Source organism: Ascochyta rabiei, chromosome 6 (assembly GCF_004011695.2).
Source record: "Ascochyta rabiei chromosome 6, complete sequence".
NCBI lineage: Eukaryota > Fungi > Ascomycota > Dothideomycetes > Pleosporales > Didymellaceae > Ascochyta > Ascochyta rabiei.
In genome coordinates, this window is record NC_082410.1 from 631,251 (window position 1) to 652,314 (window position 21,064).

The 21,064-nt window shown below is 53.8% G+C and overlaps 9 protein-coding genes across 10 annotated transcripts, besides 1 other annotated feature; 3 read left to right on the forward strand and 6 right to left on the reverse strand.

Annotated features, from left to right (window-relative positions):
* Window positions 1-358: 358 nt before the first annotated feature.
* EKO05_0004071 (uncharacterized protein) lies at window positions 359-3,556 on the reverse strand (the record flags this gene model as incomplete). Its single annotated transcript, XM_038945487.1, has 1 exon — window positions 359-3,556. One exon carries the CDS (start codon window positions 3,554-3,556, stop codon window positions 359-361), a length of 3,198 nt encoding a protein of 1,065 aa, XP_038799885.1.
* Window positions 3,557-3,924: 368 nt separating this feature from the next.
* EKO05_0004072 (uncharacterized protein) lies at window positions 3,925-4,840 on the reverse strand (the record flags this gene model as incomplete). The annotated part of the gene is made up of 3 exons (XM_038939087.1): window positions 3,925-4,236; window positions 4,288-4,655; window positions 4,711-4,840. The coding sequence occupies 3 exons, from the start codon at window positions 4,838-4,840 to the stop codon at window positions 3,925-3,927; spliced, it is 810 nt and encodes a 269-aa protein (XP_038799886.1).
* Window positions 4,841-5,542: 702 nt separating this feature from the next.
* Window positions 5,543-7,552, reverse strand: EKO05_0004073 (uncharacterized protein; the record flags this gene model as incomplete). Its single annotated transcript, XM_038945488.1, has 1 exon — window positions 5,543-7,552. One exon carries the CDS (start codon window positions 7,550-7,552, stop codon window positions 5,543-5,545), a length of 2,010 nt encoding a protein of 669 aa, XP_038799887.1.
* Window positions 7,553-8,026: 474 nt separating this feature from the next.
* On the reverse strand, window positions 8,027-8,656 carry EKO05_0004074 (Essential protein Yae1, N terminal; the record flags this gene model as incomplete). The annotated part of the gene is made up of 1 exon (XM_038945489.1): window positions 8,027-8,656. One exon carries the CDS (start codon window positions 8,654-8,656, stop codon window positions 8,027-8,029), a length of 630 nt encoding a protein of 209 aa, XP_038799888.1.
* Window positions 8,657-10,156: 1,500 nt separating this feature from the next.
* EKO05_0004075 (mRNA-binding ribosome synthesis protein nop7) lies at window positions 10,157-12,227 on the reverse strand (the record flags this gene model as incomplete). Its single annotated transcript, XM_038938837.1, has 2 exons — window positions 10,157-12,153; window positions 12,203-12,227. The coding sequence occupies 2 exons, from the start codon at window positions 12,225-12,227 to the stop codon at window positions 10,157-10,159; spliced, it is 2,022 nt and encodes a 673-aa protein (XP_038799889.1).
* Window positions 10,268-10,330: a tandem repeat.
* Window positions 12,228-12,439: 212 nt separating the features above from the next.
* Window positions 12,440-13,870, forward strand: EKO05_0004076 (uncharacterized protein; the record flags this gene model as incomplete). Its single annotated transcript, XM_038938810.1, has 4 exons — window positions 12,440-12,581; window positions 12,647-12,914; window positions 12,962-13,581; window positions 13,632-13,870. The coding sequence occupies 4 exons, from the start codon at window positions 12,440-12,442 to the stop codon at window positions 13,868-13,870; spliced, it is 1,269 nt and encodes a 422-aa protein (XP_038799890.1).
* A 434-nt stretch (window positions 13,871-14,304) lies between these two features.
* On the forward strand, window positions 14,305-14,893 carry EKO05_0004077 (uncharacterized protein; the record flags this gene model as incomplete). Its single annotated transcript, XM_038938914.1, has 3 exons — window positions 14,305-14,385; window positions 14,452-14,484; window positions 14,540-14,893. 3 exons carry the CDS (start codon window positions 14,305-14,307, stop codon window positions 14,891-14,893), a joined length of 468 nt encoding a protein of 155 aa, XP_038799891.1.
* Window positions 14,894-15,404: 511 nt separating this feature from the next.
* On the forward strand, window positions 15,405-16,190 carry EKO05_0004078 (uncharacterized protein; the record flags this gene model as incomplete). 2 transcript variants are annotated; one of them, XM_059636307.1, is made up of 2 exons in its annotated part: window positions 15,405-15,488; window positions 15,541-16,190. In XM_059636307.1, 2 exons carry the CDS (start codon window positions 15,405-15,407, stop codon window positions 15,628-15,630), a joined length of 174 nt encoding a protein of 57 aa, XP_059492290.1. The 2 variants fall into 2 exon arrangements, with proteins under 2 accessions (XP_059492290.1, XP_059492291.1); XM_059636308.1 differs by having other exon boundaries at window positions 15,405-16,190.
* Window positions 16,191-16,554: 364 nt separating this feature from the next.
* Window positions 16,555-19,788, reverse strand: EKO05_0004079 (uncharacterized protein; the record flags this gene model as incomplete). The annotated part of the gene is made up of 1 exon (XM_038945490.1): window positions 16,555-19,788. One exon carries the CDS (start codon window positions 19,786-19,788, stop codon window positions 16,555-16,557), a length of 3,234 nt encoding a protein of 1,077 aa, XP_038799893.1.
* Between the last annotated feature and the right edge of the window lie 1,276 nt (window positions 19,789-21,064).

The window sequence follows — 21,064 nt, forward strand, 5'->3', positions numbered from 1 at the left end:
CCAGCATCATTTTGATTGCAATCGAGTTCCTTCTGCCTCTGCATCACGCTTTCTCTCATGCGCCGAGCGAGTACGTCAACGATTCCAAGGCCGTTCGTCCACGCTCATCCATCCCAAGCGAAGGGAAGTGCGGTATCATCTCTCTATTTATCGCAGCACCCCATGATAAGCGGGGGTAATTTGAATTTCTCCCCATCTTCCCACGACAAGTGTATCCACAGCTCAGCTGTGATTGCAAATGGTGAGTTCTGACATATGCTCCAGAGGCCAGCATCAAACGCGATTTGATCCAGCCTTGCACCCTTCGAGTACCATGAGTCTTACGACCAGTCTCCCAGCAGTTTATTCGGGCCCAATTTCACACACTAACCCAGTCCATCCAGCTCTCCAGAAACCTCAACTTCCCATCCTTCAAATGCTCTTCAAACTCTCCGAAACTCAGCAACCCATTACCCTTCCTTTCCCTGCTCTCCTGGTCCACGGCCTCGCAACTCGCAAGTAAAGTGGTGTACAGCGGCGACTCGGGATTCTTCGCGTTGCGACGAACATTCGCGGTCAGAGCAGCTGTTTGGTCCGGCTCGGGCGCAATTGCATACGGGTTCTGAAGGTGCGCAACGTGGTGGCGCGTATACGACATAGTTTGGACGCCTGAGGAGGAGGTGTTGAGACAAAGGATTTGCAGCCAGGGCGTGTTGGTGACGTGTGGAATTTTGACAGCTCCGTGCGACGGAGACGAAGACGAAGCCTCTTCTTCAGGGGCATTGTGGCTTGTTGTAGGAGTTATTGGCATACCGTTTGTTGTAGTTGAAGGGTCGTTGTTGTTGATGATGATACGGTCTTCGCTACTGTGGAGTTCGATATCCAGTGGCGGTGTCGTGATGGGCGTTATAAGATCGTGGACTTGTTCCTCCTCGTGACTTGGGTCTTCGTCTGAGGAGTGCCGGGCAGAAACGAAAAACGGACCTTGCGGCCCAATGCGAATTCGTCCGTCCTCGTCTGCGAACTTCTCAAGATCTTGCTCAACATCGGGAGTACTAGCGTGTTCTTGAGGTTCCTCAACAGCATCTGCCAATGCGTTCGCGTCGATATCGGCTGTGGAATTGGGTCGAAACTGTGGCATTGTGGGATCACGAGCAACCACTCGAGGTAAGTCTTCTCCGGGACTTGGTCCATAAGGAGCAAGAAGTCGAAGGGTAGCCTTTTCGATCTCCTGATGTAGCTGCTCCCTGAAGAGTTCGGCATTCCACTCGGCAACACCATCGAGAGGGTGGTATTCCTTGCGAGGCTTGACAGTTTCCAGGACTAGTTCTTCGGCTTCTACAACAACGTTGCGGATCGTGTTGGCGTACCACTCCGGATCGTCTTTGTACTCGTGTCGCTTGATAGCGTCAAGGACGCCTGGCTTGTTCATGCTCTGACAATACACATCGACGACGCCCTTAACGAATCGAAATATGCCAGTATGGAGGATTGCTGAATTGTACGATCCCCAGCCTCTCTCTTTCTCGAGTAGCGTGTCAATCGTCTTGGCGTGTTTGCGTCGCTCGCTGCGCAAATTGCGAGCGTCCATTGCCATGTCTTCTCTAGCCCGAAACAGTGGGTCAAGTAACTCATTGAAAGCCTGCTGAGTGATCTGGTACAGAACTTCCTTTCCCATGTCCCTTTCGAGCTCTGGGATTTCGTAGCCGCCCCATTGTTCGCTAACTGGTTCCTTCGGGCTTGACTTGAGGGACCAGTCCTTATGGTTAACTTCATCCTGAAAATGTACTCTCGATGACCGTCGGAACGGTGTTTGCGCAGGCTCAGCTTCTGGGCTTGAGGGGCTTGCATGTCCAGTTCTTAGCTCCTCTTCTTCATCTTGGTCTTTAGCACCATCGGGCTTTGTCAGGCCCTCTTCCTCATCTAAAGTAAACTCTCTCCTAGCCCATGCTGTCTTGTCCAGACGCTCGTTAGAATCTTTTTCATATGATCCCTCAAGCAGCTGGCTTATCTCAGGAGCCTTGATAATGTTGTTGCGAGTGGCAACTTCGAAATCGGTATCGAGAACGACGGGAGAAGCGTCGTCAAAAGTCGCATTATGCTTCTGTTCAAGGCTGGAGTGCAGGCTGTTTGGAGTTGGGAGGCTGTTGGGAGGGAAAGCCGAGCCCAGGGGCTGACCGGACCGTATAGTATCCATGCTGTTACGAACTGAGAGCTCTTCTGTCAATTCAGCGACGAAGTTACGTGTGGCTTCCTTCTCAATTGCATAATAGGCTCGGAACACACGCAGCACGTCTCTGCGCGAGATGTAACCATCGCCGTCGATGTCGTAACCGTTGAAGACAATCTTGGCTTTGACCTTCAGATCACTTGTGTGCATGCCGTCAATGCCTTTGATCCATTCCTCAAAGCCGATGAGCCCGTTATTATCACTATCATAGTACGCGAATACGCGGTCGTAGATGAGATTCGGTGCAGAAACGAAGCCGTTGTATCGAGGCACAAAAGCATAGTTGAACGCGCGTCGGTCGAGCGCCCATCCAATCTTGTTGGGGTCGCTGGTCCATTCTGTACTTGCGAGGCAAGTGAATTGATCCCACAGCGCCTCGATTTCCTCGACCTCCATATTCGTCTCAGAGCCTAGACGTCTCTTCAGCGACGAGTTGACCGAATGATGCATCATGTGAGGCTTTCCTGGGTAGAGCGGTTCCTGTTTCGCTAGCGATAGGTAAGGAGCAGGTACTCGTATTTTGTAAAAGACATGCGTTCTGGTATGAGAATTGGTGGCTTCGCAGTTGGAGCAAAGGTCGAAGTCGACGCAGTTGGCGCAATGCCATCTGGTACCGCGTATGGGCTTCTCGTCGCAAGCGTTGCATGTGATGCCTCGGTGAATGACGCCCTCTTGCCTTGCACGATCCTCCGCAATGTGGTACAGGGTACGCTGGAGTGTCTGTCCGTCAGGATCGATACCTTCACCGTCTGTGTCCTCGTCACTGTTCCATGACATATCCGTCGCCGCTATGCTCTCAGCACCGTCTACGTCAACAGGCCTTGCATCGTTCAAACGCTGTGTACGCCTCTCTATAGCTCGAGAAACCGTAGCAGAATTCGGTAACCTGTCGCCGATCCATAGACTAATCGCTTCGATCTCTGCAGGGGCAAGTGGTCGTGTCGAGAAAGCCGAATCTAGAAGCCGATCCAAGAATACGTCGTACATTCGTGCCGTCTCTACTTCAATAATGTCTTCACCAGCATCTGGGGCCAAAGGGACGAGCAATTCTCGAAGTTCATCTGGAGATATAAGGTTTTGAGGGTCGAGTGGGACCACCAGGCCGAGGATGTTGTATTCGCCCAGGGCGTGTACGTTGCGTTCGAGGCGTGAGATTATGCGTGTTGTTCGAGACGGCCGCCTTTGCAGGTTGGACCGCCGAACTGCATTGGTGCGATGCAGTCCATCGCTGGATGCAGCCTGATAGTTGCTGTATACTAGGTATGCGGTATAGGAGGCCGCTGCGCCTATGAGCACGAGTACAGCAGGGCGATAGCGGGAGACGGCGGCCGGTGTCGCGTTCGACATTGGAGGTGGTGAAGCTTGTAGGTTACTCAGGCTTTAGTGCGCTTCAGTGAGCGAGATGGGCAATTGAGCCGTGTCAACAAAAGGACAGACAGCTGTGCGAGAGCGGTGCTGAATGATGAGCGCACGAGCTCCAGCACCGCGATTACCTGTCTGACATGTTTGTCGTTGGTGGGTGTGTTCAGTCGTTCAAACGGTCCCGATGTACGTAGCTGCGTCCCGAGTGGATCTCATGGCTGACTCAGCTAAGCTTCGGACCTCCCTTGGCCCTCATTGGCGCGGCTCCCCTTCATCACACTTGCTCTCGCAAGTCGTCCTGGATTGTAGTTGCATTTTAATCATTGTGTATTCCTCCAAGCATTCTCGCTATACTACCATGCACAATGTCCGCCATCTATCCTCAGATCAGAGCCAGTCATGAACGAGCTGGCATCGCTGATCAGGAACACTGCAGCACCACGGTACTCCTTGGGAGCTGACAGTCTTCCCAGCATGTTCTGTGTCGGCCAGTTCTCCTTTCGGTCTGGATATTTGACAAAAAGCTCCTCCACCATTTGCGTCACAATGTATCCTGGTGAGATGGTGTTGACACGAATGTTGTGCTGACCCCACTCGGCGGCCAGGTTTCGAGCGAGCTGGATCACACCTGCCTTCGATGAGTTGTATGCAGCGCAGATGAGACCCTATCCGCGTTGTCAGTAACGCGCTTTGGTCATCTTGACCGAAAAACGTACCCTGTTGGCGACAGTGCCCGACATGCTGGCAATTAACACCATGCTGCCCCCGTTTCCGAACTTGATCATCTGCTTGGCGACGGCCTGAGCAGTCATGAAGACGCCAGTGACGTTGACCTCGAACATACGGTTGGCGTCTTCAGCCTTGTACTCGAGCGCTGGCGTTTCCTGCTGGATACCGGCAGCGGCAATAAGACCATCCATTCTCCCCTCCTTGTCCGCGATATCTTCGACAACCTTGTGGAGCCCGTCGACGTCTCGAACATCGATCTGTCGGTATTCAAGCTTTGAGTTCAGCTCATTCTTCGCCTTCTCAGCGACAACATGGAAGTCAGGGTGCGGCTCTGGTAACCTGTCCAGGGCGTACACTGTACACCGAGTCAATTACCATATTTCATCAGCATTGGCCTACTTTGTACGCACCTATTGCGCCAGCCTCCAACAGTGCTTCGGCTTGTGTCAAACCAAGCCCTCGAGCTGCGCCAGACACAAGGACCACCTTGTTCTTCAGACTGAACTCCGGCAATCCAGGGGCGAGGTTCGGAGATGTCATCTTGCGGCTGATTATCACTGAAAGCCCAAATCAGCTCAATTAAGCAGAAGATGCTGACGGTGCACCAGAAACACCTTGCTGGGGGATTGGAGCAAATTAAAGCTGACACCGAGGAAGGGGGAACGTTACAGTCTGCTCGACACGAGGGACAGTAGGCCTTTTAATGCATTCATCAAAATACGGTCCCAAGGTCACCAGACGGTTATTTGGCCAGCCCAGGCCATGCCATGCCATTTCCTCCAGTATCGCGCCGCTGTTGCATGGCGGGGAAGCTGGATGCTCGACGGCATGTCCTAATCGGGACATCCCGCACGCTTTCGGTCTGCCGCGGGAACGCCTCCTTCGTCTTTCGGAGGAGCATTGCTGCGTCACTCTGAGGCAACCTCAGCGGAAATAGTGTGCTCGATACGAGCGTGTCACGTTACATAGATCGCTGGAAGCATCCGTCTGCATGCGCTGTGCATCAATGCTGTCCGGAACTTGCGAGAGCTCTCGCGAGTCAGACGTCCGAGGTACCTTGATTGTATACCCCACGGAGTGTTTCCCCACCTCAGGTGCTCTCGCGTCTCTGGAAGTCAAACATAAAGTAGACATCGTCTTTTCCAGGTATTGATCATGTTTTGCTGAAAGGGGTATGCAACGCATCTACACACAGACACCCACGCTTCAGATCTTTCACGTTATACAATAGACTCTCCTCGTCTATCCCTCGAACACTCCATGGTTGAGCTCGACGCCAAAGTCCTTCGCCATAGTCTTCATCTGATCCTCGAGGATATCCTCCAGTCCGCGTTCGGCGCCAAAAGCTTGCCTAAGCCTGCTCCACCAAAACACGCCATCTGACAACAACAGCACGATCCTGAACCGCAGATGCTTGACCCAGTTCTTCCACCTCTCCCCCGTGCTCAGCTCCTTGCTCTCCGCCAGCGCTCTCGATGCCCACAGGCCAGTGATCTTGACCCTGTTAACAGGCGAGCCAAGGAACTGATTGTTGCCTTGCACGATGCGCAGGTTGCGACCGATGAAGATCAGCTCCTGAGGCCATTTCTTGTCGTCGCCGAGGATGCTCTTGATTGCGTCGCGGCCCTTGACTTGCATGTCGTACGCGCGCTCTGCTGCATCTTTGCCGTGCACGCCCTTTTTGATCTCATCGATGACCTTCTTGTCGCCGCCCTGGTACGGTCGCATCAGCGTTGCAGACGCGAAGATATCGGGGTTGTTGACGCCCCAAGAAGTGACAATGTCGGCGATCGTGGCGTTGTCGAATGCCAGCAACGATTTCCAGAAGAGAGCGTACTGGTGACGGAACTCGGGGTTCATGCGGATGTACAGTCCGTGGTCGATGAGCACAACTTCAGGCTGGCCAGAGGGTAGGCGGCGGATGAAGATGTTGCCTGGATGTGGGTCGCAGTGCACCAGTCCCCAGAGGAACATTTGTGCACTGAAGAGGTCGACGATGGTGTTCATGGTTGTTTTCAACGATACTCCAAGACCGCCTTTCCCATCTTTGCCCTTCCAGGACTTGCGGCTGGGCTTGATGATCTCGTTCTTGGGCGCGTCGGCGGGGACATCCTGGTCGTAGGTAGTAGTCGAAGGGATGGGAGGGAGTTGTACGCCTCCGGCGCCTGGCGAACCACGATGCCAGCCACCCTGCCATTTATTGGTGATGCCTTCTTTGTCCCACAGACGCACGCCTTCAATCCATTCGGCGGTCATGACGCGCTTGCTGGAAAGCTCGCGGTAGACTTGCGGGACGTATACCCTGCCATTCAATCGTGGCTCGCCTGCGACAAGACGGCGCATTTCCTCGCCGTTGTCCGCTTCGTTTTCGAAATCAGTCTCCAGCATCAGGCGCTCGGAGATGTAGGGTACGAGGGTGTAGACAGGAATGCTAAACCACCATGTGTAGGCTTTGGCTACGACTTTGAACGCCCACAGATCCCAGCCGACTTGCGATGCAATCTCACGCTTCTGGACCTTGATGGCGACTTCGCGACCGTCGGCTAGTCGCGCCCAGTGTACCTGTGCAACACTTGCGCTTGCACGCGCCGTCTTCTCCATGACACCTTTGTCCATGCCGCTTTGGTCGTGTGCAAAGCTCACACCGAACACTTCCTCTACGCTCTTCCCAAAATCCTCTCTCACAACCTTCTCGACCTCCCACCACTCATTCTGCGGCGCGTCGTCGAACATTTTTGAAAACATCTTCTGGAACGACGGCGGTAGGATGGCACTCTGCATTGCAATCGCCTGGCCAATCTTTAGATATAAACCGCCATTGTACCGCAGCAGGTCGAATATACGCTCGGCGTTGCGGTTATGCACATCTTCGATGCTGTTTGCAAAGGGAGGGTGGGCGCGAAAGTTGATCTTATAGTCGAGACCTATAACCAGTCCGGTCTTGAAGGTACGGAGAGACCTGGTCACAGAGGAGGCGTAGAATTGCCTGTCGATGACATATCCCACGCCAAGGACCGCGGAGAAGGCGGCGAGACGGCGCACCCATCTTCGTTTTGCGAAGGGCGGCTTGACTTTGCGAATTCGCGGCTTAGGTAGGTCGGCGGGGTTTGGAGGGCGCAGAGGTTCCCATGCTTGCGACTGTATGTGACGCGCGAGGGCGGACTGTGGTGATCGTGCTGGGGCAAAGCGTGCTAGCTGCGAGGTCACATGATGTGCGGGTGCTCGTCGCAGAGCGAGTAGGCCATGTATCATGGTTGCCGCAAAAATGTGGCAGGCGAACAACACAGTGCACAGTTGTCAGGCGGAAGCATGGTGGATTCAGAAGGCGATTGTCTTTCTTTCGCTATCGCAAGTCATGACGGCATACGGGACAGGGTCTCGTCCGTGCGCTTTTGCGGCTTGCCGACTACTGACGCGGAGGGATCCATGTTACCGCTCCGCCCATTGTGCCCAGATATCGACCCACCTTCTTGGCCCTCATCTTCTCGAGCATGATTTTGTTGCTCACACCGAATGTTCCCAGTCTATCGATGTCTCAGAGCCGAATGTGATGGCTTAGCCATGCTGCCTGTCTCCACACTAAGCGAAGCCCTCGATCAAGCGCTAAGAAACCGCAGGGCTGCCTGTCGAATGGGTAACAGGTACGTACATGATATCGATTGGCTCGACTGCACGCCTCGCGGCCTGTATGGTTGTAGAGGCCCAAAGTCCTGTTCTGCTGGCCCCTCACGACTGCTCCTCTTCTTTGCTGCTCATCTTCTCCACAGCCTTGAGATCAACACCCCACCGCTGGGCCAGTTCCTCGACCTTATCGTCCCACCTCTTGACAACAGGATGCTGCGCTGCTACCTCCCTGAACGTCGCGTCGCCATCTACACCCCTAACCTCCCATTTCCATATCCCTTCTTCGTCGACCCAGGTTTGTCCCAGTAATTGCTCGATTGCAAGCTCCTTTTGCGCCTGGTTGTACAAGGTAATCATCTCATTGTAGACGTCTTGGTCGAGTCCTTTCCACGCGCCTATGAAGCCCCGTAGTACGCCCAAGGCGTAGCCAGCGCGTAGTCCCAGGTCTGCGCCCAGCGCATATCCCTCGTCGAACCCTTCTTGCACGTACTGGCCTTTCGCGGACGCTAGACCTTCACGGTACGCGTCGGCGTCCAGGGCACGTTGTCGTGAAGGCAGGTCAGAGAGCATTTCGTGTGCACGGTCTGAGGTTTGCGCGTCGAGGTATGGAGAGTTTGGCGCAGAGCCGTAGACATCATCGAGGGCAGACTCGTGGGGTGGGGTGGGAGGCGCATGGCCTGCTGCCAGCTGGGTTGGGCCCATGGGAGGGGTAATTTCGCCGGCTGCGTTCATTTTGGTGAACGTGCGATAATTTCAGAGAGCTTTTGCTATTCACTCAACATTGAACTTTGAGGTGGGGTGGATGAATGACAGGTGCAGGTGGGGCACCGGCGAACTAGGGAGTTCGAGCTTGTTTAAGTGAACGATCGGCTTTCTAACATCTTCAATTCCTACGTATATCCTTCCATCAGCATGCGAAAAGTAAAAACACCAATTTGCGTTTTCGAACAAAGAATGCACATGCTCGCAGCAGGTTCGTCAAAACCTAAGCACCTGCAAAAGGACGAAGATGTAACGTTCGTTCACATTAGGCAATCAGATTGAGATGCTGGCGACACAGTATAGTGCATTGACTTTCGACGTGCAGTATTCCAAGTCCTCACATCTATCTTTCCTCCTGCTTTTCATGTTCTGGTCTCTCATCTGCGTCGCTCCCACTACTTTCCAACCTCGACACACGATTTATCTTTCAGATGTGTGCTTACAACCTTCCACGATCAATCCTGTTGTGTCAGAACTATTACTTTCGATCTATCATTCCGCTCAGGGCTTGCAGGCAGCCACAACAACGACGGGCCTACTCGAGTCCACTGCATCATTTCGAGTCGGACGATGATATGAACCCACATCTTCAACATCCGAGCCAATAACAATTTCCATTGAACCTGTCCTACTAGCAGTATTGGAAGGACCCGTTGGGATATCGAAAGAGCCTTGCATGGCTAGGCCATAGCTTCAAGACAGGGATGACGTGTGGAGTGTATACCATTGCAGGCAATCATGTCAGTGCAAGGTCTGGGCTCACTGGTGATGAATGTAATTGAAGCGTTGTTGGCGTAGACCTTAGGGCTGCTGGCTACATGCCCTCCATATTCTTCAAGGTTGGCATTGGTTTCAGTCTTATCGTCCCTGCCTTGAGCAACAGGCTGTGGACCACGAGCGCAATTCCGAGATACAGACGGTGTCATAGGCAAGATATGGGAATATTTACAACAACGATGGGGGCTAAGAATGGCGAAGTAGAATATTGGAAAGCAGAGCAAAGTGCACGTCCTCTTCTTAAAGAAGACTGGCTCTCGTCTCATACAACTGTCTCCACGTATTCTACGCCGCTCAAATCACCAAGATGCCATCTTAGTATGCAGCTATGCAACGGAGTATTCATTTTGATATTATGGCGCCTAAGATCTGTGTGGTTAGATTCATGCACATGCACGCATGTCCGCGCATCCGCAGAGGGACGTGAACGGCTACGCGGTACAGAACTAGCACGGAAGAGGTCAATCAACCTGAGCTTCCTCGCCGAATGTACCCCATCACATCCCTGCATGTGCAGCTTCGGCCACGTCAAATCTTTACAGAGCCTGGTAAACGGTATTTCGAACGTGACGGAAGTTAATAGTCAAGGTGCTATTTCAAGATTCAACAAGCTACTGAAAGTGCATATAGCCATCCCGCACTTACGTACTCCAAACGCCTGCCCTTTTACTGGTATGATCGCCCCTACCGCCTCTACAATGCATCAGCAGCCGCCTTCGCCTTCTCGAGCTTGGCCTTCTTTCTCCTCAGACCCTCGGACTCTGTGTCACGTTTGTTGGCGCCGTATTCGATACGTTTCAACAGCTTCCTCTTCTTGTTCGACAACATCATCTTCTGCCTCTCACGCTCCTCCTCCTCTGCTTTCCTAGCCTTATCAGCCTTCTTACGAATAGCAGCGTTCTGCTCCTTCTTGGTGGGAGCGACCTTCTTGAGCGTCTTGCCCGTGGCCTCAGCCTCAAGTTCGGCTTGATGTTGAAGGCGCGCAGCTTCGGACTCGGAGATGTCAGACTCAGCGTCCGACTCGTCGTCGTCTTCGGCAGCAGGCGCTGCATCGTCCGAGGAAGAAGCGTCAGAGTCATCATCGTCTAAGCCATCAACGTCCATGCCCTCACCAGCCTCAACAGAGCCGCCACGGTCGACAATGGCATCCATGTCTTCGTCGTCATCCTTTGCGTTGAATGTCTCCTCGTCGCCCTCGTCTTCGAAAGCCTCGGCTTCGCCTTCGGGTTGCTGGGCTGCGAGGGGCAAGTTGGGATCGTATTCGCCCTTCTTGGGCTTGACCCAAGGGCTCAAATGAGGAGGAAGCTCAGCACCGGGGCCGTAGAGGTCAGGGCGCAGAAGTTTGCCTTGGTTAATCGAGTCCCATACCCATTGGGGCTGGACGTAAGTACGGCCAGGCATCATGGAGCGCGGCCATTGCGCCTTCGGGGCGTTACCGTCTTCAGACTCGGCAGAAACAGGAGCTGCGGCCCCGTTGGCGAGAGAGGGTCTGTCAATAATTTGGTGGGTGATGGAGGGATCTGATTCGTTGGTTGTGAAGGCGCCGTCGCCAAGGATGTTATCCCAGCCTACGCGCTTGCAACCAAAGGCTCGGAGGATGAACTCGAGGGATGCCCTTGGGGTCTCGCGGGAGAGGTAGAATGTGAAGGGGGCGAAGAGGGAGCCGGCTTCGGCGCGGCTGGCTTGGGGCTGGGGCAGAACGTCACCGTCCTGAGCGGTAGGCTCGAACTTGTCGATTCCTTCCGTCGCTTGCTCTTCGTCATCGTCTGCCGCAGTAACAATTGCTTCAGCGACCTCCTCCTCAACGTCACCCTCAGCTGCAATCCTGTCTGCGATGGCCTGTGCCTCAGGATTGATCTCTGCATCCTCTTCCTCGCCGTTGGCAGCACCGTTTGTAGAGACACCCTTGCCCTCAAGCTGGAAGGCAGCGAGCTCACCACCCTGCTCGTCGCTCTTGGCGTTGAACTTGGGAGGGTAGACGAGGCCAACAGAGGTGTAAAGGCGGTAGTTGACAAAGCCAAGCAGTGTGGTGTAGAACTCAACGAACGTGCCCATGATCCTGAAGTCAATGTCTCCACCAGTTCGCTGCACAAATCGGTATGGGACGAGCCACAAAATGTCCTGGCCCTGGATCGTAACTTGGTAGTAGATACCCTTGATGGACAGGAAGGACTTGCGCAGGGCGTGGGATGTGATTACGTAGTGCTCGAACTCGCGGGTCAGGCGCTGGCACAGGGCGATGGTCTTTGCAGGGATGTGCTCGCTGGAGGGCAGGTTGGCGAAGAGGAAGAGCATGGATAGCGCATCGTCGAGGTCGCGAAGGGCGTCGACGAAGGTCGGGTAGCGTTCCTTGATGATGTGGTCGAGCTTGACCTTGGGCATCAAGTTCTTCTCCAGGCGCGCGGCATCTCCAGACTCACCGCGACCAAGGGCACGTCCAATCTTCTTTGCGACGGCCTTGTGCTCGCGGAACTTGGCCAGCAGCGGCTCATGGAGCAGGTACTGGATGTCCTTGGTGTAGTAGAAGGTCGTCGCGGCGGTGGAGCCCTTGGAGACCTTCTTCTTGTTGCGCGGCTCGCGGGGGTAGATTCCCTTGAAGATGCATAATCTTCTGAAGTCGGGAAGCGAAATCTGCAGCTTCTTCACGGCGCGAGTACGAGTGATGTAGTTTTTCGCCGCACCAGAGGTGCCTGTGTGTATTAGTATACAACGGTCAACACGTGAGGCGTTCATACATACCCTTCTTCTTGGAGCGACCAGCCATTGTGGGTTTGGTGATGCTTCGCAGGTTTGTCGAGGTCGCGAACTTTTGGAAGGCGGGACTAAGATCGTTCCTACTTTTTTTGAGAGTTCAGCCGAGGAGGACCCGCCCGCCGCGCTAGAGGAGCAGGGGTCCACCGACACGCCAGGACACCGCCAGAGCTCCGATGCTTGACGTGCTTGCCATGGCGCGTCTCCTCCCATAACCGCACCAAGATGCCCGTTGACAAGCAGAGAGCACTCCTCTTTGGAGGTGCTGCTGCACTGCGGCTACTGCTCTTCACCGTCTTTCCCAGTCTCCCCAATCTCCTTGCTGGCCGTGTCGAGGTGTCCACTCCAGTCACGAGCTTCAAGAGGTGTATGTTACAGTGCAGTTTCGATCGAAATGAGATGAGATGAGCACGAGTCTGACAGCAATTCTAGTACAAGAAGGACTCTTTCTCTATACACACAATGTCTCACCCTACGATGGCGGCCTCTACCACCAGGCGCCCCTCCTTCTGCCGCTCTTCTCGCTACTGCCGAACCCCTCGCGCTATCCGATTGCTACAAATGTCGTCTTTATTATCGTCGATCTCCTGAGTGCGTATGCATTAGCTCAAGTCGCCCACAGTGGGACAGCTACAGTCTCACGGCTGTTCTCGTCCTCGCGCAAGGACCTACGATGGAGCAGCACAGCCATTGCAGCAGGGTACGATTCACTTCGCTATGCGTAGAATACGTGCTGATACATTGCAGTTTCCTCTACAATCCATTCACTGTTCTGACGTGTCTCGCACGCTCGACCTCGGCCCTTACCAACATGTTCATCCTGGCAGCCATGGCTAAGGCCTCCCAAGGAGCCAGCATCACCTTCATTTTGGCTCTCTCCTTTGCCGCATATCTGGGCATGCATCCTTTACTCCTTTTCCCGCCGCTTCTCGTCCTCCTCTACGATGCTCGCGCAGCAAAGACAAAGTCCACGCCCAACGCCTGGTCCTTCACAGCTCTACACACACTGGCTCTTGCTGCTGCGAGCGGCGCTCTCCTCGCTGCCTCTGCCCTTTTGACTGGCTCTTGGGATTTCCTGGCGGCAACATATGGCGTGCGTCTCCTGCTGTCAGACCTCACACCAAACGTTGGCCTTTGGTGGTATTTCTTCATTGAAATGTTCGACTCCTTCCGCGAGTTCTTTCTCGGCGTTTTCTGGCTGCACGCAGCATCCTACATGCCTGGTCTTACCATTCGACTGCACAAGCAACCACTTTTTGTTGCATGTACCTTGACTGGAATTCTCGCAGTCTTCACGCCATACCCAAGCATTGCAGACGCGGCGTTGTACTTGTCCTTGGTGCCTTTGTTTCGCCATCTGTTCCCTCGTAAGATGCCCACCACCGCACACACTAGATCAATACTGACGCCTTCTTAGTAATGCGCTATACCTTCCTAGCATCAGCGGCTGTGTTGTATGCATCGTTCCTGGGACCGGCGTTCTACCATCTTTGGATCTATGCCGGCTCTGGCAATGCCAACTTTTTCTACGCCATCACCCTAGTTTGGAGTCTCGGTCTTTCGGTCATCATTGGTGACTCACTATTTGCTGCATTACGGGACGAACTGGACGTAGAGAGACCTGAACTCAAGGGCAAGGAGGTCCGACGGATATAGGAGCTGCTAAAGGCCCTTGCACAATAGGTTACAAAAATGCAACGGTGTCCACCGCCATCTTGATCGGATCTGCTACTGTCACAACTGCCATCACACATCTCCAGAACACTGTGCCAAAAGAAGAGTATTCATTCAAAATTCAAAAGTGGCTGTTGCCTTGCAGTCCAAGAACGGAGTCGCAAGTCGGGCCAAACTGGCTAGAAGAGCCGGTTGTTGTTCCTTTCACTTCGCCTTACCATCTCTCACCGTGACTGCAAAGGCCTAACAATAGCTACTTCACCTTAAGTTTTTACGCGCTTTAGCTGCGCTTGGGACAGCATAAAAGACACGCCTTGGTCTCCCTTCCGTGTTTCCTCCACTATCAACATTTCGTTAAACAACTATCAGCATCTCGCCGGTGCAACTCACATTCGACAAGAGCACCAACAATCAAGATGTCCAACCCCAACGACCTCACTACTCGCGAAATGGAAGTCCTCGCATTGGCGTGGCAATGCATGGAGAGCGAGCCCAAGGTCAGTGATTTGCTTCCCTTAACAGAGCAACTCGGTATGAGCGACTTCATGCTAATTATCGACTAGGTCAACATTCAAAAGCTTGCGCAACTCACAGGCGTAAGTAGCTTCATCTCCATACTGCTTCCCCGTTTCGCTGCTAACCTCCGCTTAGTACACTTCGGGCAGCGCTTCTGTTACCTTTGGCAAGATCAAGCGCAAGCTCAAGGGCAAGGCTGCCGGTGTCACCACCTCCAACCCAGCTACGCCCAAGCGCCAGACCAACAACCGCGGTCCTCGTAGCGCTCCCAAGTCTAGCCCTAAGCGCGGCGCTACCGAGGAGGCTGCTGCTGGTACTCCAAGCAAGAAGGGCAAGATGGCCAGCAAGCTCGCCGCCAACGACGACGATGACGAGGAGTTCACTACGTTCACCGTCAAGAAGGAGGAAGTCGAGGATATCGCCAACGGTGCAGATGCATTCTTCCAGGAGGCAGCTGCTTACGCCACGGCTGATGACTATCAGGTATGAGGCCATTTTTGGCGGCAGGAAATAACTATCCTGGCCACGAGAATTACGGGTGGGTTGAGAATAGGATAGTTTCAAATGTTCAGACCCAGCATATCAGTGTTCAGTACACTGCACTTTCCTTTCAACATCTCAGCGTGTCAGGTTGACAAGGTGTCAGACATGACAACAACTGATCAAGCACGAGGCGCTTTTACCTTTGCCTTTGCCTTTTGATGGTAGAAACGGAAAATTATAACCCTTCTTTTCGCCCTCATTTGTTTCCGCCCACTCTCACCATCACTGTAAATTTCTTCCCAAAAGTGAAGTTGAGCTTTGTTGCGGGCAGCTTTCGCCCAACGCTGTTCCGAGCCGGCAGTATAAAAGACTTACCCTATGCCATCGCTGAACCTTTCTGTTCTTTCACTCTTCCACCACACCTCATTCCCAACGTAAGCTTTCATCAGACACAAGTACACTCGAACAATAGCAATTACAACAACCACACTTTCGTATCAGACCGTCATCACCTACAATGATGCAGAAAACCACCACCCTCTCCGCTCGTGAGAACGAGATCCTTGCCCTCGCGTGGCAGTGCTTCGAAGCTGATCCGAAGGTGAGCTCTCCAATCCATACTCGGTGCTCCGTCTAGTGCTGATCGACATTAGGTCAACATGGAAAAGCTCGCTGGTCTCTCTGGTGGTAAGTGCACTCCACAGCTATCGAATCCCGGCTTTTACTATCACACCGCGCCTTAGAGGACTTGCGCATTCCTTCCCCTCCCTCACACTAACTTTCTTCTCCGACACTCAGGTTTGTAAGCTATGCTAACACGTCGCAGTGCGTACCTCGCATCCTCATCTACCACACACACACACTCTCTCGAGCCCCGTTACAGCACACCAATTCCTTTCTCGATGATCCCTCCCACCTCCCTCTTCCTCAAACATCCAACTAACGGCCCCAGTACACCGTCGGCAGCGCGCGCTTCACCCTAGGCAAAATCAAAACGAAGCTCAAGACCATGTCCGCCGGCGCCAGCGAGGTCAACGCTCCGTCTTCCTCGAAGAGCAAGGGACAAATCATCAAGAAGCGCACTGCGGATGCCAACGAGGGTGACGATGAGACTGGCGCACCGAAAACTAAGAAGAGAGCCAAGAAGATTGGCAACGCTGCTGACATCAATCGAGACGATGTCGATGCCATGCTGTGCTTGGGAGATGGTGATGAGAAAGAAGTGAAGGTTAAGAGAGAGCCGGAGGAGATGAGATTTGGTGCGGGTGGAGATGGGGGTGACAAGGAGGAGCAGCAAGTTTAGCGCGGCGTGTGCGGTTGGTGGGGAGAAGAAGGTTCGACAGTTCTGGGATCTCCATGGGTGGCGGTGGAAGTTCCAGTCGTTCATCGCTGCCGCGGCGGTTGGAATCGGATGGAAGAAGCCCGTGGCAGCGCACCGAGACGAATATGGCGTTCTCTGATCCATTGGGGTTTGGATAGAGGTGGCTAAATCGGGACTGAATATATCAGATCTTTTGGTCTTGCACTACCCTACTTCAAGCTATATCTACAGAAAGGAGATCTACCTCAAACGCCCTGCAGCTCCCACAAACGCTTGCAAAGTCTCAATGCCCAGCAATCTCCCTCTACTCGTTTGCTTCTCTACGCTCCACTCGTTCTTTCGATTTTCAAGTCAAACCCAAACCCACACCATCCCCATTAATGCCACCTTCACTTACATCCCTCCTCTCTCGTCCACTTCTCCCCATTTCCCTAATCCTCCGACCCTCCATCAGTCCCCTTAACCCCCTCTTCTGCAACCCGACAACCGCACTCACAACCCCATTCCAAACCTCCCGGTCCTCGATGGTCCTGCTCCCGTACTCTCCAGAATCGCTTGCACTCGCACTGGTACCCTCCGACACGGCAGAGCTAACCTCATCCTCTGACGGGGGAACAGCGGTATCTATCCTCAACGCGCGCAGACCGGCGGCCATGCTGCTCTCCGGTTCGTCAGTTGCATTGAGGGACGAGAGACCGTTGGTTCCGTTGGTGCTGGAGAGATTGTTGACGCCCATGAATGCCACACCGCTACCTCCGCCTGCAGCCATGGCTGCTGCATTGAAGACGGCTGCAGTGTTTCTGTTGTCAAGCAGGACATGCAAACGCTCGATGATGGCTTCTAGCAGCCCATCGATGTGGTAAGGTCGTGCGAGCTGCAGAAGCGAGCACAAGATCTGCGGTGTGCAGAGCTGGGAACTTTGTGGTGGAAGAGAGGATGTGTAGAGATAGTGGATCAGGGCTTGAAGGGTGAGGTGCGTGTGTGGCAGGTATAATGTGCGGGGACGTTGGGAAGGCGGTTGGGTCGTTGGGTCTGGTGGCGAGAGAGAGTTGTATGATGTACTCGATACGGCGGTTAGTTCAGAGGGTGTTGTGGTGTTCGCTGTGAGGGTCGTGGCGGCGGAGTAGGTGGTGCGGATCGATGGCGTAATGGTTATGCTAGACATGCGAGAAGGGTGACCACCAGTCGCTGGACGCAGGGTGGCGGCGTCGGCGTTGTCTTTCTCGGCGTTGTGTGTGCTCTCGCGAAGGAGTTGGTTGAAGTAGGGACCCCAGCGACGCGCGATGAGGCGCGAGTTAACGGGTATGCGTTCACCGTGGATAGCGAGGAAGTCCATATCCGCTAGTTCGCGCATGCCCAAAGCGATCTGGCCAAGTTCGATAGCTGATGACGATAGCGCTCTTCCACCTGCTAAGTCGAGCCGATCGTTTTGCGGCGGTGCGCTGACAGATGGAAATGCTGAACTTGGTGTTACTTTACGAGGGTTGTCGTACAGTCCAAACGCCTCAAGTTCAACAACACACATGTTTGAGAAGTTTATCCGTCGGTGGTTGTAGTCTTCGACGAGACTTCGCTTGCGGTTTCCCAGGATGACAAAGCTGTTTCGGCGTGTCCATAGTACACCTCTGTTCCAACTTCCTTGACTGAAGATGTTGCCACCAGCTTCAATTCGCCCCCAACTGAGTGTCCGCAAGTCTAGTGCCCATAAAGCATATTCTTGTTTCGAAGATGTCAAAAACGTTCCACTGACAACAAAGTGATTATTGATCACTCCACCATTGGGAAAGCGCAGCCCAGGCGGTGAAAAGTTGCCATTCATGGGCTTCTCTGACAGTGTTCCGTCAGGATGTCTTACTTGCAGCTCGAGCTTGACGTCGAGAAAGTTGTAATTTGAGTATATGAGCATTGATGATTCGCCGGTGGGGTTCGCTGCTTGCTCGTCTGTTGTTCTAGGCTCTCCACGTGCTCCTGCACCTATTTCGTTGGCTGGCATGCTCGTCAAAGGTGCCACAACACTACGGTATGCACCGCAACTTCTCCCTAATGTGCTTGTGGTTGTCCACTTCAAACTTCTCAAATTGAAAACGCTGATCTGCTCGATGTAGTGGTTTGCGCTATCTTGCCCACCAACGACGACCATCTCAGCGCCACCATCGCCTTCGAGGTTAATACCTATCGACCCTTGGTTGGGGTTGAGCGACGAGGGATTGTGTCTTATGGCTGTCATGGCAGCACCAGTCGCACTGAAGACAGCGGACGATGGCAATATTGTTGCGCAGTGAGCGTATCGGCCCTGCGGTGCGTCGTTGGTTCCAACGTGCCTCCATGTCCGTGTAGCTACATCGTATATATGGACGTCAGACATCACCACTACCTCAGGTTGCGCATCTGCTGGGGTCCCCTGCAGTACTTGGGTTGATTGGTTTGCAGGCGACGTTGCTGGCGACATACCGCCATAGCAGACGAGCTTCGTGTCACCGAGTGCACATAAACTGTGGAAATATCGTGGGGGTGGTATGTCTCCTTTGGTTTCGATCTTCGTCCAGTGACGCTTGACAAGGTCCAGTTCATACAAATCCGAAGTGAGCTGAGGTCTTGTCCGCGATAGTCTCCTTCCACCAAAAACGTACAGCTTGTCGCCCAGGATCGTGGTGGTTGCGCCCACCAAGGGATGTGGCTCACGGCCAGTAGTGCGGTGCACATTACATACTAGTCCAGAGAGTCCCGACGTCGAACTCGTGGGTGTCGCGAGTCCTGCTGTCTGTGCCATGGCTGGTGAAGGAGTCATGCCCAACCCTGGTGTGCGTGCAGAAGATGTCGGCGGCCGTTCTGATCCGGCATCCTGACCATCTTGTTGATGCAAGCTAGTCTGGCTACTATTGACACTTGAATTGTAGTTTCCACTACCGCTTCGAAGCCCACCAGGGTACAGTTGCGATGGTGAAGGCGCCGACGTTTGTGAATCGATGGTGTTGGTTCGGCTTGTGTTGGGCGTCTGTCGAGCCATCCTAATCGGACTCCGAGGCCGATAAGAAAGAACAGGGGTCTTGACTCTGCCAGAATCGAAGGGGAGCTTGACTGGTGATGTCGAATATCGGTGCGTAGGTAAGACCCAATCTGGTATCACGATCTCGACATGCCGAGACCTCAGGCTCGAGGTATCGCCAATTGAACCTCGATTCGGCGATGGAAAACCGGAGAGGCTGGGGTGGCGACTGGAATCGATGGTCGAAGAACGAGAAGAGCTGAGTCCAACAGAAGTACAAGGGCTTTGAGGTGCTACGGAAAGATCATAGTCCGGCACGACAATGGGAACGTGCTTCGAACGCGATTGATGCGACGAAGCGCAACTTCCCGCAGGAGACGACGAATCAGATTCGCTAGGCTGCTTGGCCGAATGGGTCCAGCGGTAAGAACGGAAAAGAGAGCCAGCGTTAGACTCGTGGGAACTTCGTCTTTGGGTCGACAAGGCTCGTTTGAGCTTTAATGCTTTGGGTTTTTTCCAGAAGGATGGAACGTTGTCTAGGGGCTCGGTACTGGCTGCTGCGGAGAAAGCGAAAACACCTAGTGGGACGGCCATTGTCAGTGTCAGAACTACTCGAGTAACCAAAATTCGAGGAACAACATGGAAGATGCAGACAAACACAGAAAGAGGAGAGTGCCCTGGTCTTCAAGTACCTCGGACGTTGCCAGCTGCAGCAAATCTCCATTGCAGGCCTTGCCGCAAGGTGGTTGACCACTAGCAAAGCGAATGACAGCAGGCCTCGAAGCCATGTTTGCAAATCTGGAAATGACACACATCTGTTGTGCAACTCTTTGGTGGTGTACCAGGATGCAGCTTGCAGCACCAAGCGCCCTCAGGTGTCACAGAGGCTGGTGGAGGGCAAAATCTAATCTTGCAGTTCCAAATCGTTCGAACAATATATGTCTCAGCTGAAAGACCGAGATCGGCAATATCTCCAAGACAAAAGAAAAGCACGTGTGGCAGCCTGGACGGAAAGAAAGGTGATGGGAAGGGAGCGAGGGGTTCAGAAGGGGATAGCGGGCCTTACCTCAGGGACCTTGCCTTGCACAAGAGGCGGGCGGGGAAAAGGCGACACCGAGCGGTCGACGCGGGAAGAAAAGAAGACGTGTTGTGAACAGGCGCTGTGGAGGCAGTCCACCGGAGCAGCGAGGGTGAGGTGAGCGCAGAGGCTTTGGAACCAGTCCAGATGCGGCAAGGACCCCCTCGGCGTCGAGCTGTTGTCCTTCAGGCCTCGTCACTCCTTGCACCAAGGGACAGTTGAGCAGACGCTGAGATATCGACAAAAGACGCTCCAAAGGTACAGAAGGTACAACGGTAACGGTTGAGCGATATGACAGTAAGCGGAACAAGTGCAATGCGGGTCTCGATTTAGGCCCGGTGTGCGCCGTCGCGTGGTCTGGCCTGTGCCTAAGATCAGCTCGTCCTAACTCACATGCCCAGTCAACGTACTTCGTACCGCGGCCGATACGATAGAGTCAAGATCGGGTACCTGGAAGATGGCGCACAAGAGTGGCTATCAGTTTTGTTACAGCTATAGACATGAATCAGACGTGTTCTGTTTCTCATCCATCTGGGCTGAACCGAGCCTGTTTCCTTGGCATGTGTACGGCGGCGCACGAGTCAACGACGTGGTTGCAGGCCGAACCGTCCAATCTGCCTTGGTACCTGCCTCGAGCTCAGTCAACTACCGTCCCGCCTGCAGGTACTCAATGAGACACAGCGAATCAGGCGCTACTGGAACGAAATCTTGGTGTTTGTTGCAGGCTGCCGTTGGACAGGGATCCATGGGTTGGAACGAGGCACATGTGGGCCGCTACTTGGAAACAAACCA